Source organism: Pocillopora verrucosa, chromosome 9, assembly GCF_036669915.1.
Source record: "Pocillopora verrucosa isolate sample1 chromosome 9, ASM3666991v2, whole genome shotgun sequence".
NCBI classification, from domain to species: domain Eukaryota; kingdom Metazoa; phylum Cnidaria; class Anthozoa; order Scleractinia; family Pocilloporidae; genus Pocillopora; species Pocillopora verrucosa.
The window spans coordinates 2,828,767-2,845,868 of NC_089320.1; the positions used below are offsets into that span (position 1 = coordinate 2,828,767).

At 36.8% G+C, this 17,102-nt stretch overlaps 1 protein-coding gene across 8 annotated transcripts; it reads left to right on the forward strand.

Moving 5' to 3' along the window:
• Positions 1–746: 746 nt before the first annotated feature.
• Positions 747–17,096, forward strand: LOC131786843 (adhesion G-protein coupled receptor G2-like). Of its 8 annotated transcripts, none has more exons than XM_066172792.1 (11): positions 3,678–3,820; positions 3,917–3,985; positions 10,276–10,351; positions 11,442–11,578; positions 11,984–12,072; positions 12,290–12,367; positions 12,851–13,025; positions 13,223–13,419; positions 14,037–14,317; positions 14,769–14,856; positions 15,272–17,096. In XM_066172792.1, the coding sequence occupies exons 2-11, from the start codon at positions 3,962–3,964 to the stop codon at positions 15,801–15,803; spliced, it is 1,677 nt and encodes a 558-aa protein (XP_066028889.1). In that variant the 5' UTR covers positions 3,678–3,820; positions 3,917–3,961; the 3' UTR covers positions 15,804–17,096. The 8 variants fall into 8 exon arrangements, with proteins under 8 accessions (XP_066028893.1, XP_066028896.1, XP_066028894.1 ...); XM_066172793.1 differs by having other exon boundaries at positions 11,445–11,578; XM_066172796.1 differs by lacking the exons at positions 3,678–3,820; positions 3,917–3,985 and adding an exon at positions 747–807.
• Positions 17,097–17,102: the final 6 nt, after the last annotated feature.

The following is a 17,102-nucleotide window of genomic DNA, read 5'->3' on the forward strand; positions in this document are numbered from 1 at the left end:
AGAAAAAAAAAATTGGTCTTGTCTGTTAAATTACAGCCGAAATTTTGATTAAAAATAGTAAAAAAAACTAGTAAGATAAATGAAAACTTTCGCTATCCATCAGGCCTCGGTTGTTCAAAGGCTGGATAGGGTTATCCACCGGATAAATTGCTATCTAGCGGTTAATTGTTTACAAAACATACCACGCTATTTTTAAGCGCTTTATCGGCACGAAACTTTTGGAATTTCTACTAGCGTAAGGTTCACACTTCTTAGATATAACCTCCAGGGATAAGAAAACACCAACTTAGCCGTTAGGGCTTCAGATTGTCTAGTTCACGCGGTCTTATGTACCTCTCAGTATCTCGCGGCAGAGAGCACAAGTGTGCCCTCGGCTCTAAAGGTTGAGAAAATACAACCAAATAAGAATATAAGCGTTAAGCTTTTTGGCAACAATAGTGGAAGTTGGAGTTGTTAGTGTAGTCAGAAGACGTTGTAACAACAATTCAGTTGAACATTTTAAAACAAGAAGCTATTGTACTCTAAGACTCCTGGTACTCTTCGCTCAGCGAGTTTGCTCAAGCTAGCTGCCCCCTCACTTCCCAACACTTTGATACAACTCCAGACTTCAGAATCTGTCATGTTGTGAAGTTTTTATGCCGTCTTACTTAAGTATCAATCATCGGTTGTATCAACACAATGTTAAGTACTTATCAGCTAATAACTACTTGCCCTAGCTTGTTCCTCTGCCTCCAATACACATTGTCTGAAAACTCGACTTGCAAGGTTTCAGTTCGTTTTGGTTTCTTAAAGAACTCTATCTTACAGGTTAGTAAGAGCTTAAAGGAAGATTATTCTACGTTGATTCAAGCGTAAGACAAATTGATTAGATCGGAGCCCCCCTTGCGTAGATTCGAAGCCTGGATTTTTACGAAATAAGCCACATTAGGAACATTCGTTTAACGATTTAGGACACTATACAATGCGCTAGGTTTATAGTATTTGGAATTGCAACCGTGGAAGATCTTCCTTTGTTATTCTTGTGATATATGTTTCCTGCTCGTCAGCAAGGGAAACAAAGAATTCTGAACTGAAAAGGTTAAGAATTCCTTTTTTGCTATACTGAAAATAGATGGGGGTACCTTGGCTCCAGAAACTAAAACTACGAATAAAATTTTTTGCAATCATTTAATTGCTGAATTAAGAGAGGTCATGCTTTAAAGCTAGATTTAAAACTTTCGCGTCGAGATAAAAGCGGTGTTCTTTCAGAATTTTCATCCTCTCGAGAATAAGTCTCAAAAGAAGGAGAATTTGCTTATTAAAATTAGACTTTAAAAAGGAGCTGAAGTAACCTCTAACTCCAGTCAAAACTTTGTCTGTTGTTCTCAGTAATATTTCGCACAAGGGGACATTAATCGAATCGGACATAGCTGGGGATATTAGGAAGAAAAATTGAATTAGTCAGTTCTCATCATCTGCACTGATCTTGTTTGTTCCAATGTCTAACCTTATCTGTCACTTGAAGATTAAATCTGATGACAGATACGACAATGTAAATGAAATAAACTAATAAGCGACCTTGTGACCTAGAAAATATGCGCCAAATTTAGCTGAATCAAGAGCGACTCTATCATCTAATCAATTTGAAAGGTGGGAATAAAAAATCCTCCGAATGGATTCCAATTCATAGATCATCTTTTCCTAAACATCAATGCAATCTTTACGACAGTTAATTTCACCTCTCAGTTATATCGTAAGCGCGCTGTTATTGGTCGAATTAGCAGGCCCTTCTGCTGTAAGGTTCGCTGAAATTTAAATCGTATTTGCCGCTAATGAAATAGTTTGCAGTGCAAGTGTCTATTTCACCGGCCATGTCTGATTTAGGGTTAGAATGAACGGTGGGGGAGGGGACGGGGAAAGGCGAGGAGATCCTATCTACTCCCCTCTTGGTGCTTTCGACCGTTGCCCAACCACACTTGTAAGGTCAGTCACGAGGACATGAAGTTTTCATATCTTGAAAAATATTGTATTAAGTTAATTTAAAAAAAATAGAGAGAGAGAGATTCTTACCCTGATATTTAGTGTTATTTGCTACTTTGTTTAATTTCTCTTTTTGACAGTGTATTGTGATAGTGGCATTAGTCTGCAAAATCGATGCGCTTATTCGCGAGTCATTCGCTATGTCGTGTAATTAACTGAGCGGAATGTATTCTGTTAAAGAAAAGAAGAAAGGGAGTGGAATTGTTTTCGGTTAACCTACAACTAAAGGTCGTAAGCAAAGGTTGTTCCTGAGTAAAATACTTATTTAACAAGACGCATATGCGTGCGTGAACTCGTGTTTTTCAGGGGCCGTAGCCAGTATGAGGCAACCGAAGCACTTGCCACAGAATTTTTCTTCGCCTTTTTCGGAACCAACTACTAAATGGATAAATGTAAATAAAACATGGTCTAAGACTCATTGTTGTGTAAAGTAGTCTTAAATTAACACCCTAAATACCAAGGAATAGAATTTCACCATGGAAATTGCCTCGGTCAAAATTTTTTTCTGACTTTGGCCCTGATTTCTGAGCCTTCTGTTTTCGTAGTTCCATTTGAACAGACTATTGCGTGACTATTGTGTGACCTCTTCTTATTACCTCAAACTGGTGTTTGATTGGCAGTTTTAGGAGGAGCACAAATTTGAGGTCGGAGTGAGGTGTTTATAGGACATTGTCTGATTTTGCTATCTTTCTGAGTGTTAGAATATTCCACTTGTCTGTGTTTAGCACTTTCGCGTTTCGCTTATTTCGTTGTTCCACTGTAAATGGTAAGCAGTTTTCCAGACACTCGTGGTGAGAATATACTTGTTAGTGATCATTGTGTTTCAACATGTTTCTGGACTTGCTGCTGATGTTTACATTATATAGGACGGCTATGAACAAAGTTCAATATTTGCAAACGATGAAGTATTAACAACTCTGGGAGGTGCATGTTAACGAATGCCACAAGTTTTCTTATATAGTTAAAGAATATACGTGATCATAATTTTTCAATCAATGTACATGATATAATTACGCGCTTCTGATTGGCAAAAAATGAGTGAAAAGTTGTAACACGAGTGCAAAGTACAAATAGCGCGCGCACGCTTTCAAATTTCGTCCGTCTTGGCTTTTGGCGATGTGTTTTCATGTTCGTTATCAACAAGTAATAAAATGATTCCTCTTGCGATTTGGTGTAATTAGCACTTCTGTAGTGCATTTGTTGTCTTTTTCAAAGACTACAAATTGCGCTTGCTTTAGGGGCTCGTGCAATTTAGTTGTCTTTGAAAAATTAACTCGATTGCTTATTAATTACACCAAGGGGAGGGGTAGGTTGCCCAGATACTGATATTGATCCGATGTACGTATATCACGAAAATGAAATTGATACGCTTAAAAGACCTTATACACATGACATTAGCCCTAAATATACCTAAGTAATCAATAAACGGCCGCAAGCATCTTACAGCTTTTAAAAAAAAGATTGAATCGAACTATTGTCACAGCTAGAGTACACACTAGACTGCACAATCACGGAAAGCTTACTTGGCCAATCGCATATTGGGAATCTTTGAGGTTTTGACAGTCAAACAACGGTGTGTTGGGTCACCTGCTTACATATGTCGTAATTGCCAAGGAATATTTTTTCTCCAATTTGCTTGCCTTAAATCTATTATTTCGATCACGTTCAGTTAAGGTTAAAACATTTTTTTACTGAATTTGAACCAAGAAATTTATTTGGAAAATTGTCTCTCCTACTTACATTGTGATGTATACGGAAAAAATGTAAGAAACTGTATTCCACTTGGTGTCTTTCTGAAAAGGTAAGTGTTTTCAGTTTTTACAGCTGTCTTTCTGTACGGCCCTAGTTTAAAATTTAGTTGCCTGACTTGCAACGTAGTGTTTTTTCATTCTTCCAGGGCGATTTTCACAATTGCTTGTGGTTAAAGAATCTTGTACAGGGGATGTTTGAATTGAAGCCTTTTTTGGTAGGGGAAACTTTTATATAACGCAGTGAAGGGGGAATTAGTAGTGAGGATGCTAGAACACTAAAGTGATAATGAGTGCAGTGATTATGTTCTCACGGCCACTGCCAGTTCCGGCGCCATAAGAAGGACTATAAAATTAAAACAGAAGTACTGAAGAAATAGTGCTATGTATTTGAACAGTTATTTCTTTTTGTATCTATCATATTGTATCTAAGTTCCTGATATTCTTGACATCACTTCAGTAGTTCGTATCAAATTCAGCTGAACGTACACAAATACATCATCGATGAAAAAAGGTAATGAAATATTTCAGCACTTATTCAAGTCACGTTTTAGTTTAAAGACAGGCACGCAACTGATCTCTGGTTCAAGTTTAAACAAAAGAACTAAATAATCGTTCGAGAGTCTGATCTAGCAATTGAAATAGAAGCTTTTGATCTTGATATTCAGCTTGAATACAGCTATCTCTGAGCTTTAAATGAATTAAACACCAACCCAAATTATGGTATTTTGTTGTCACGGTGTGAGCAATGCAGGGAAACATGTGGGATGCTTTCTTTTTTTTGAAAAGAAGAACACTCCTAAGATATACAATAGTAAAGGTTGAAATCATTTGTCTATTACCCTCCACCTCCTAAAAACAGTCTGAAGCAAAATTGAAATGAGCTTGATCAACTGTTGCTTTCCCAGAGTTTACCAATGAAACATGAATCTCATTTGTAAAGCTCCCATTATTTTTTTTAGTTTATTGATTTAGCATTCAAAATCAACAGTATGGCGGGATTTGACTTCTTTAGCTTTCAACGTCAAACAGCAACGTAAGTCAACGTTAAACATCTTTAGTTGCACGCAATAACTGATAATCTATCAAATGCAAGACGTTTTTCCTCGCTCATTGTAATGCGAAGTATGAACCTGTTTTATTCAATGCCATATCACAGATACATCCATGTAGTTCTTTCATCTATCCCCACCAAATTGCAAAACAGCATTCAGGGACTTGAGAATTTTAAATGAATACCCACAAAGACGTGGGAAAAGCTGAGAACTTCAGCATCTCGTTAGATGAAGCCCACAATGACATTGTCAAAAATTCAATTTTTTCTACTTTGTGACTTTATCTTTAGTTCAAGAAAGCCCGTTTGGTATAGCCTTAATGATGGGTGCCAGGTTGAAGTCTTCTTCCCAGCACCACCTTCATTCTCATTTCACTGAAGTGTACCTTTTATGCTAAAATTCTCCATTGTGATCGTTTCCAAGTAAAACATACCGCAGTTGGACACCTTCCTACGTGCCCAATCTCTCTTACACGGGCCATATCCACTCCTCGATTACCTGCCATTAAATGGGTTCGTTTCGAAAATAAAACGTCGTGCCAAGGTCCTTATGAGTAAAATAAAGGCAATTTATTTGTGATTGGATCTCGTTAACACAATTCAGAGATAATCGAGCCCAGAATTTCCACAATGGCATTGCTAAATAACAAGTGCCACCACGCAAAAACGCCATCAGTATCTACTAATTATGAATCACTAACTCCAACTTTAAATAAACGCCCTTTTTACGACTGAATGCTTGATTTCGAATACAGTGATATTCATTCCACTGAGAGAGAACTTATTCTGGTTGATATCTTGTAATGATGACAAAATCTCTAAGTTACTTAACGTTTAATTCAGGAGACTCAGAAGATTTTGAAGGGCTTAAAATATCCCAGAATACTTCAAAACCGAAGTACTAACTTGTTGCTGAAAGACTATTTAGAACTATGTCTGATTGCTCAGTTCATGTGTTATGATGATTCAGCACAGCATAGAAGGAATTCTGGAGTCATCTTGGACTCAAGCATTTTCAATTAAGTTCTCCCTAACTGACAAAAAATAATGCGCGCGCAATGAAGGAATGTCGCTCGATCAGTGACTTAATGTTGACAATGCTAAAAATCTGAGATTTTAAAAAAGTAAGCAAATCTTAAGACACTTTCACCTGTCATAGCGTCAGTTCAAAATTATTATGCGAAATTCGAATTTTCACACCTTGTTCTTCAACGTCGCAAACAAGATACAAATTACAAAAGAACCTATATCTGATGCTTTCCTTAATGAACATTTTACTAAGAACGTCAATTTTATAATTTAGACTAGATAATGGGGGTATTTCTTCAGTTATTTTGTCTTTTTAGAGGCAATGTCGCTTCTCGCGTAATATTATATTATGTTGCTATATGTAGAGTTTGTTTTTTCGGTTGAAAGTTCTTTTCATTTTCATTTGTGTGTAAGCCAGGTGAGTAAAGAAAGCGACAGATGTCAATTACTGTGTTGTACCTGCCTCTGGTCAGTAATTGCGGTAGTTTACCTTTCAAACGTCCTCTCTATCCACCACTACGATTCGGGTCGGCGTTTTTTTTTATTAATTAAATTGATTCTGATCGACTAAAATTTTAAAAAATTCATCGTCAACGTTTACCCTTTTGCCGAGAATCAGTGCGGAGGAAACAAATTTTAATTGCAAGGTAACATTGATTGTTTTGGCGTTATTCGATTTTTTTTTTTTTAATAATCTACGCGACTTATTGTTGTTTTTTTTTTCTCCTAAGGATGGCGTAAGGATGATTTAATACATGTCTATTAAAACAATGTTTAATGAAGCGTAGTAAACTAAGAACTACAAAGCATTTGGTTTTAAACTTTCACTTAAAGAGCTTTAAATTGAAACAGAAATATTGCGCTCTCAATGTTCAGCGTAAACGGGCGATTAATGTTGACATTGAACAAGTCATTAATTCCTTCCGTCAGCAATGAACCTAAATTGCAAAAAAAGCAGCTTAGTTCGAACGATACCAAGAGTTCTTTCTTGAAAAAAGAGAAATGCTTTTCCTTGAAAATTCCATAAAAGATATTCTGTAAAAGAGATCACAATTTATCTCAGCGAAGCTTTAAGAGTTAAGTAAGTGTAATGCATTTACAGAGGGAAACTCGCTTTAATACTCGTGTATTACTCAAGGTCTATTATAAGTTTTATTAATTGAATTGTAACCAGAGTTTGATATCCAGTGTAGCTAAGCTTCGCACCTTTGGGGAAAAAGGAATTTAATTTTAAGAAAAATTTGATTCTATATGCCTTACTTTATAAAAAAAACTCGCTCATTTATTTGAAATGACTCAATATTTTCGAAGCCTGGTCGAGTGGCTTGCAAAGGTTATAACTTGATAGATTTATGAGGTTTCATTTAGGTAAGTGTGCACCGCTTCAATTAATTGTCCACTAAGGGATTCTGGCAGCAAAATGAGAGACTTATCAACACTGAATTTCCATGATTTAAATACATGATTTAATTTTCATCGTTTGCAACATGAACGGTTTACAATAGCTGATGATCGAGAGTAAAGCTATGAAAAGGAATAGATCTTTATTCTTATTTCAAAACAGTCAGTCATTTTTAATTGCACTGAATTCTCTTGGGAAATAGCTCAACTTTCTCTCCTTCTCCGGTCAAGTCTCTCGAGAGTCATCTCGCCCGAAGTCATGTCGCTCGATACCTGAGTCATGTTGCCCGAAATTTTAGTTATGTCGCCTGGAAAAAAAAGTCAAGTCGCCTGAAGAAACAAATGCTAAAAAGATAAGAATTTCAGACTGTTAATAGGCAATAACGTTGAGAAATTTTAATCACTAACGCGCTCTTTGTTTCCGACAACACCATGAAGATTCTTAAAGCGTTATTCGTTCCTAATAACAAAGGGAAACGTTGTTCGTTTCCAACAACAAAATGAGGCGTTTTTCGTTTGGTATGTCACCGTTTCTTACTCACGGACGTTTCGTAAGCTTGAGAAACTCTTTCTTGGTTTCTAACAATACCATGAAGACTTTAACTACACAGAAATCGATTGTATGGTCAGAATTGAAATATGTTTGAGTAACAACTCTAAAAGTGTTGTTCGTTTCCAACAACAGAGGGAAGCGTTGTTCGTTTCTATAACAACAAATGGACGGATGCAGCGTAACTTAACAAATAGAGAAGCCTTGACTGTGCTCTGTTCTGTTGTAAAGCACGCAGGAAGCGGTTAGAGCACGAAAGAAGTGTAGGGGGAAACACGAGACGTAGTCGAGTGTTTCTCCCCACTTCTTGAGTGCTCTAGCCGCTTCCTAAGTGCTTTACAACAGAACAGAGCACAGTCAAGGCTTCTCCATTTGTTTTATAATAAAGAATCCGTTAAATTCCCCAAGAATTACTTTCAATTTTCAAAACAAATCTTATTCCCAAAGCGAACAACAGTGTCGTCAGCATGCTCTATACTCTCATAAAGCACTTTACAATAAGCCAATTAGAATTCCTGTTAGAATGTTTCAAATAATCTGATTGGCTGTACAAGACTAAAGCTGTCAAAAGTGTCAAACCATCAAAGTTCAAAAACCATCAAAGTTCATATTCTGCAATGGTTTACAAACTAAAATAGCTCGGCGTGTCGAATTTAACACTTTTGCCTGAAGTTTTTTAGTTTCTAATACAGGATCTGAAAGTGAAATGTTCAGAGAAATTCGGCCCAATCGTGGCTCACAAAAAAATACGCAAGTTATTTCACATGACAAGTAGAAAACAAACTGTTCAAGGCGAGTGTATTATGAATGAACAACAGCCGAATTCACTAAGACAAGAAGATCGCTCGGAATGACAGCGCCGTAAAACTCGGTTGCAGTGACTGATCTGGCCTTCCACCGACTCAACGCATCGGAAAGGTAATCAGGGCAAGCTCTTATTTTTTCACTCGAAGGGTAGTCGATTTAGTTCCTGAGGCTTGCTCCACTGCGATGGCCGAAGATCGCCATGATTAGCTAGCCGCGATAGACCTTAAGTCGCTCTGACACCGTCATGATTAGTATGAATTTTAACAGTTATGCCAGGTTATATTTTTCATAATTCCTGTTTTTTTCTATTTGAAATCGAAACTTTATATACTATACAAGTGTTAGCTGTGTTTGATTTTTATTACCGTAAGTAAACTCGCAATCTAACTGAGCGTGAAAACCGTTAAAAAAACTCGGACTGTCTATCTTGTTTTATCTTTGAGGATTTTTGTCTCTGCTCACGTTACAGTAACGTAAATTACTGCGCCTGGCATTTTTGCAAACCTTTGCTCGCTTGTTCCGAAATTTCACTTTTATTAACGAAAGAAAAGCTAGAAAGAAGTCCCGGAAAAGGTCGGACATAGTACGATTTGGCAGATGGCGTGACAGCTTTAGCTCAGTTCTATGCTCTATACTCTCATAGAGCACGCTCACAATAGTAGTCTGATAGCATCATTTCCCTTAGGATTAGAATAGGCATAAATTATGTAGTTGTGCTCTGTTTCCTCTGGCGGTCGCATGTATATTTCGATCCGATCAAAGTATATATGAATAGGGTAAAGCTAGCTACAATACGAATACGAATACGAACTGATCAAAATGAGCATTCATCCTTGCATTGAGTGTGATGATGAAGTTCAACCACGCCAACAAGCCCTATAGTGTGACGATTACGGTCGATCATATGGCACTGCACTGAAAAACTGCCTATTCTGATCTGATTCTGATAAGGGAAATGATGCTTTCAGACTACTACCGTGATTAAGGTCACAAGCATAAACAATAGACCGTTATCTTTGTTGTTATGAACGAACAACGCTTTTAGAATCGTTACTAAAACATATTTGTATTCCGAGCATACGATCGATTTCTGTGTAGTCAGTCTTCATGGTATTGTTAGATACCATGAAAGAGTTTCTCAAGCTTACGAAACGTCCGTGAGTAAGAAACGGCTACATACAAAACGAAAAACGCTTCATTTTGTTGTTGGAAACGAACACCGTTTCCCTTTGTTGTTAAGAACGAACAACGCTTTAAGAATCTTCATGGCGTTGTCGAAAACAAAGAGCGCTTTAGTGATAAAAATTTCTCAACGTTATTGCCTATTAACAGTCTGAAATTCTAATCTTTTTAATATTTGTTTCTTCGGGCGACTTGACTTTTTTTTTCGGGCGACACAGCTAAAATTTCGGGCAAAATGACTCAGGTTTCGGGCGACATGACTTCGGGCGGGATGACTCTCGGGCGACTTGACTGTAAACCGTTGCATCTAGAACTCTACATACTGGTTTGTAATTGTATCAGTGTATTTATTAAAATACTGGAAAAAAAGTGACTATAAAGTTAAAAAATATATAGACATTCACAAACTTATAGTTTTAAACTTTCATGTAACACATTTGGAATATTTTTTTACCTCTTACATGGGAAAATTTTTCTATTTTTAGAAGGCCTTAAGGTATTACCTGATGAAGCCGTCAATGTTGCGTTTCGCGATTGGAATTCTAATTGGACTGCATATAGGTAAGTTTGGTTGCAAGATTTATCAAGAACAGGATGTGCTCCATGAAAGACGATGCCATCAATTCATTTCAATTTTAAAAATAGTTTTCGACTTAAATTAAAGTATTTTATAGCCAAACAATGCTAAGAAATGGAAAACCGAATAGTATACTACTACGTATTATAAACGAAATCTAAATCTTTAAAATAACAAATAAAAAAAAAGGTTCAGTTTCCAAAGAAACTGTGGTGCTGCGTCGATGGGTTATAACGTGACAACTTGTCTTTATCAACTAAGTAAAATAAATTGAAATGTTATTTTCATTTTCTATCCGTTGGGATGTTGGAAAATTAAATATCTATTTCGGATCCGCTCCATTACCAATTTCAAGCCATTTTACACAAATGCATTTAATATTCCTTTTTTTAGCGAGTCATTGTAAAATTGTACACTTGACTGTTGGAAACAATGGTAACAAGACATACCGTGTGATTGATCTCAAAACTCTTTGTAAGGGACCGATTGCTGGTTCAGCTGGTTCAATAGCAATAAAAATATCTCGAAAATGTTTGGCTCTGTTTATCATGACCTTTCAATAGTCCTATAGCAGTAAAATTTAATATTGTACCAAGTGATCTCAGTGGAATATGACTTTTGGGGTATGTTATGCACGACTACATGTTGACCACAATTTTCAGTGAAGGATTTTTTTTTGTGATATCATCTAAATGTCGACTATTGATACTGAGAGTAAACTGTATGTTTCATCTATCAAATCGGCTATCTCTTCCCAGGCGAGTCACTCAAATTATATTTTTTTGCTTTTACTGTAAATAAATGATGATAAGGAATTGGAAGACCCTGGAACACTAGAGACAAATCATTTTGCAACAGAAAGAGAGTAAAATAAAAAAATACCTGAATCTGAAGATTTATTTCGATGGCGTTTCTCTTCTAAATTCATTTTTTCTCAGGCGATAAATAAAGACCAGTCCCTTAAGGTGAATATCTTTTTATTTCATGAACGCGCCTTGTGCCGCAGCCTGGCGAAGACCACTTATGAAGCATTGCAACTTATAATAACATGTTTGTTCAACGTTGTATCTTTAGCAGGGTTTTGTAGCGGAGAAAACGTATCAGTCTATTACCGTGCATCAGGAGTTATTTTAAATCACAACTTCACAAAAGAGTTTTTTACGAAAAATTGCGAGCCGTGTCGAATTCTTGCTGATGACATCAAAGCTGGGGTAAGCAATGATAAGCTGCTGATTGTTCTTCCAGCTGCACAGAGTAAGATTGAACTAAACACAATGAATTTTCACTCCGAGGCTTAGCACTGTATTACGTGTAAAGCATTGTGATTGGGAGAGAGTTAAAGTAAACAAATTTACTTCCAACTTAACGTTCCATTGTGTAAGTTGTCTCAATGTGAGTGGTGCTTCACAGTAAGCAAATTTCCTTGGAATTTTAAACTCGTCATTTTTCGCTTAGAGTCCCCTAAACCACGAATTCTGCAAAATCTTGCTCTCATTTCTTTTTTCAAATGCTGTATTGATCACCTACTTAATTAAATGTTTTCTTTCAAGAATGCTTTCAAGAATGTTGTGACCAAACACTATGCGATCTTCCTATCCATAACCTTCTCGTTTCAGTTCTGGAAAATGTTTGACTTTTTTGTCCAATTAAACCTGTTTGGAGATTCTATGCTTTTAAACAAGACATCTAAAGGCATTTTCTTCAGGTAAGACAAATTATAAACTACATCCCATAATATTACGAGTTCGGTTAAAACTCCTGGATGGAATGAATTACTGCCACTCATACAAAAATGTCTTTAAAAGTCCTCCTCTCTTCTCTCCTGTATGATCTTAGGACAAATAGCGGTATGGACCTTATTCATATGGATAATTCTTATGTCTTAAAATTTCTCATTTCATCTTGAAATTTTGATCGTCCAGACTTCCTTCACTTGGTGAGCCGGATATTAATGCAACAGAGAAAGAAGTACTTCAACCAGACGAAAACAAAGAAGAAAGGTAATTAAGTATGTCGATTCACTAGTTTCCTTTGATGTTTTGAAAAGCATGTGTTTAATAACGCTAAGTTACCAAGTTAGGTTGTGGTTTTTCATCATTGCAAATGACGATTCTAAAACTAATGCTCGTTTCACGACATGAATTAATAAATCATTGCTTGTTTCACAAGCTTAGCATTTTGACCCCTAAAAATGACTAGCATCTAGTTTCTCCTTGAATCAAACATTAAGAATTAAGATAATGAGAATAAAGAAAATGATCACTAAGTTAAAAGCTCCTAATTGTTAAAACAATTCCCCTCGTCAGTACCTTGGGAAATAGGTAGAGAACAGTATGGAGAATATACATACTGATATTAGAGAGTAATGGGTTTACTAGATTACCTCATAACCTAAAGAAGACCACTAGTTTGCGGTCAAAAGATCGCGAGACAAACGATACTTCCTTAAAATGCATTTAATATTCATAACCTGTCTCTTTCAGCGGGGTCTACTTCATCATAGTGATACAACTGGATGTAAACATGACGGACCCATCCAAAGATTTTCCTTTACTTAAAAATCGAATACAAAATGCCTGTTGGCAGTACCTCAGAGTGGTAGTGCATTTCCAACTGTATCCCACAGTTTGGCTTAACAACACAAGTTTCGTTTTCGAGGTGGGACATCATCTATATCATTCTTCAATTGACGTAATTCTCAGATAACGTTCACCTCTGACATTTTATCTTTGTTTAGAGCATTCTGAAGGGTACCTATTTAGGCAAGGCGCAGTCTTAAAATTATTGAGAAGCAAAACTTATTGCTCATTTCTGGGCCATACGTTGACAAGAAAATATTTGTTCTTACCGCTTAGGAGCTCCCCGAAAACCAAGTGACGAACTATCTGGATATTCTCAAGACGGGATATAATTTTGAATCGAAGATACTTTTGCGAAAAAGCGATGACATCCCAGAGAGTCACCAGAATGCGCTGTCAATCATTTCTTACGTTGGATGTACTTTATCTATTTTGGGGCTGTTTTTCACGATTTTAACCATCACCCTCTCAAGGTAAAAAGGATCAAGAGACTATGAATCAAAGAGATTCCTAATACAGACCTGCTTCCTTTTCATTTGATTTTAGGGGAAAGGGAAGAAAGGGTAATATCCCCATAATGTCCTAAACGAGCATTGTTATAAAATAGCGATTAATGAGTTGGAATGAGGCTTAAGGCTACTGTAAAAAGAAGCGTGAAGCCTGCACGGCGTTCAAGCACATTTCTGAAAGTATTAGTTGTTTGTCAGAAAAGGGGTCTTATTTCGATTCAAGTAATCTGATTGTATTATACAAACTCAGGCAGTTGAGTACAAGGACGTCCATCCCTGAGAAAAGCTGTAACCAGACACGTGTCAAATCACGATAGTTTTTTATGTGTGTTTCATATCGCCAATCAGTTGCTGACAAGTCACTAACCCTTTGCGCCATTCTGTCGGGTTGACGTTTGAATGGCAAAGCATTCGCCATTCTCAATCCAAAGTCGTTCATTAATAAAGTTACCTTTTCTTGTCTGTAAAGGCCCATGGTGCTTATATGATAAAAAAAATAATAATACATGTTTTCCTTTAGAATGTTCACTATATAGTTCCCTCAACCCTTATTTCTCATAACTTTCGATCTTCTACGACAGGAAGCTTCGTCGCCTTCGCCAAAACCAAATACTAGCGTATTTGTGTGTGTCCCTCCTGGCCGCCATATTGCTGTTTACATTTGGTATCAACGGCATGACAGGCTCAGACTCACTGGACGTTTGTAAAGCCATAGCAGCCCTTCTTCATTATTTCCTACTCTCCTCTATTGTCTGGATGAGTATCGAGGCATACAACCTGTATCAAGACCTGGTCAAAGTTTTTGACACCACATTTATTTCACAAAACGAGTTCATGTGCAGGGCGGGAGTGGTGGGATGGAGTACGTAAACTTTGCTTTGTCATATTTAATGAGCCAAAATCTCGCAAACCCTTAGTATATGAGCCCTTGAGGTAAAGAGAAACAAAGAAAAAGAAGAGGGAGACAAAGAAGTCGAAACGATATCAATTAGGAACGTGAGGAATATAGATGAGGTGAACCTGGTTTTTCTCCATTAGATTTCGAAGAGCGATGACAGAATTTTTTAGATGAAAAGAAGGTTTCTGAAAGTCTGTATCAGATGTAATCTGCATTGCCATTTTTATTTTAGGTGATTTTTTTTATTACCTTTGCCGTCTTCACATTTGCAAATAATTTAAAGTTGTTGTTGTCCAAACTAATAATTTTTTTTGTGATATAAACGCTTTAATGGCGCTTATTTATTTGTACCAAAGATTTTCAATAAATTCTTGCATTTCAAAGGTCTTTTCTTTATTGTTTTGTCTCTTTGTAGTTGTTCCTGCCATGATTGTGGTGATAACTGTATTGGCTGAACCTCAGTCCTACGGCTTCCACGTCATGGACAAGAATAACGAAACGCTGTAAGTAAAACATTTATATCAGCAGACGATTTATAACCACAATATGATGTGTGATCACTCCTGCTTAGCTAATGTGAAACGAAACAAAAATATTACAACCATTTCCTTCGAATCATTTCTACACATTACCGTCCATGTAATTTTGTAAGAAAGGAAATACTTTGCCAATTATTCACCATTCCTATCAAAATAAAGCAATGGTTTGGAATTGAAAAAAATACGTATCCCGACAGAATTAAAAGTTATAGTTCACGATAACATCACGATCGAAACCAAGGCAAATTACGACCTGCGATATATAATTTCAAGGAAAAAACCTTTACAAACTCGTCTCTAAATCATATTAGTTCATATTAGTTCATATTAATTGAAAGCAACCATATGGAATCAACGAGTTTGCTTGTCTCCATTTCAGTTGCTGGATGGACGCAGACGCATTCTACGGTGCATTCCTTGCCCCAGTCCTCCTCTTGATGGCTGTCAACGCTTTCATTTTCCTCGCAGTTATGAAGGAAATTTACAACATCCCTCACATGAGTGAGAAGAACAACCGTCTGTCGCACTTCCGTGCTACGGTGTCCGTGTTTTTCCTCCTCGGTCTCAACTGGTTATTCGCCGGTTTAGCTGCCACTGTTGGAACATTGGTGTTCCATTACTTGTTCACGATCACATGTTCGTTTCAAGGTTTCGTCATTTTCCTCCTACATGGAATCCTTAAAAAGGATTTTCAGGAAGCTTGGCACGTGCTCACAGCGAAAAACCGCGTCATGGAGATGATTCGCAGCAGCAGCTTTGCCACACCGATGTCCAAGACCGTGAGCGTGTCGTCCCAGTCCACCACATTTGGGGTAAACGAGCGTGCTAATCCCATCACGCTGAGTGGCTCAACAGTCGGGGAGTCTGGGATTCAAATTCAAGTTAATACCAGTGTAATTATCTCGTCTTAGAACAATTCTCAGTTGAGTGCCGGAAATTCATGATTCCAATGGGAAAAGAAACAAAAGGAACCAATAAGAAATCAGAGTATACGAACTTTACCATTCTTAAGCGCGGGAAAAAAAACAGGGCCAAGTCGCGATCGTATTTACTTTTACTTCTGATTGGTTGAGAGAGCGGCCGGAGATTTCTGGACCAATCACAGGGTTGAGCAAAGCAAACTGATCCAACATCTGGTTACTTTCGACACTCAATTGAAAATTAATTTATTAATTGTTTATCTATGCCGTACTCAATAAGTAAATAAAACATTTTACACAGAATTTTAGGGAGCATGCTGATATGCAGTGAATAAATTGGTAGTAATTCCCAACTAAAAATTACCTACTACTGAAAGTGCGACCATTTTCCGACTTTTTTGTTTCCTGCAAAGCACAGGTGTGGTAAGTTAAGCGTGTAACTGTGGGGAAAGTCTTTCTAGGTTTTTTCAAGTTTTATAGATCTTGCCTGTGATCATCTAAACTAACTGACTCAAAGAAGTTACAAATACTCCAGGTTTGTGTCTGGGAACACTTGCGCGGATTTGAAAATTATTTTAGATTACGTATAGTGATTGTCCTAATTGCTCAGGGTTAGGGCTAAATACAGTGCACCTCAATCATTAGGTAATTCAAGGAATAGTCATGCGCATTTGGATTCAAGTCAAGGAATATATGCAAACAAAATAAGCTTGACAAAGGGCTGGTTCTTATGTTTCAAAAGTCCGCAAAACTTATCAAAAACACTTTTGTTCTCTGAAACAAAAGCGTGAGTTACAGGTGCTCCTCGTAAAACGCTAGATTTATACTTAGATACATTCTAACGATATCTTCATAGCCACAAGCACTATTCATAGAATGACATCGGGCGAACTCAAATGATTCAAGCGTCGAACTTAACATGAAATTAATTCTCTCAGTTTATTTCGTCTTTTGTGAAGCTTGACGTTTCAATTGTACCTATATATAGACCACTTTAAAACCATTTTAGCATTTTTCTGAAGATTGGGGGTTTTAAATTTTTACGGTACAATGAATACCCAAACATGGAGTGGAGCAAGAGATCGAAAAAGTTGAAGATACGAATATTAATTATGTTCACGAATGTAAACAAGGCTGCACAATTATCGAGGAAAATATTTATTTTGTAGTTTAAGATTCACTTACTTAATCATTTTAAATAGAAAAAACATGAAAGGCATTTTATTTCGTTTTCCATTCATGTCGTGTGCACTAGTAAAAATAAAAGTTTTTAACCAACTAATATAATAT

What these genes read in the sequence shown, in the direction of transcription:
- LOC131786843 (XM_066172792.1), top strand. Translation starts at nt 3,962, where the DNA reads ATGTTTGAATTGAAGCCTTTTTTG. An exon ending in GACGAAAACAAAGAAGAAAG is followed by an intron (nt 12,368 to 12,850) that starts GTAATTAAGTAT and finishes TGTCTCTTTCAG; the next exon opens with CGGGGTCTACTTCATCATAG. An exon ending in TTAACCATCACCCTCTCAAG is followed by an intron (nt 13,420 to 14,036) that starts GTAAAAAGGATC and finishes CTTCTACGACAG; the next exon opens with GAAGCTTCGTCGCCTTCGCC.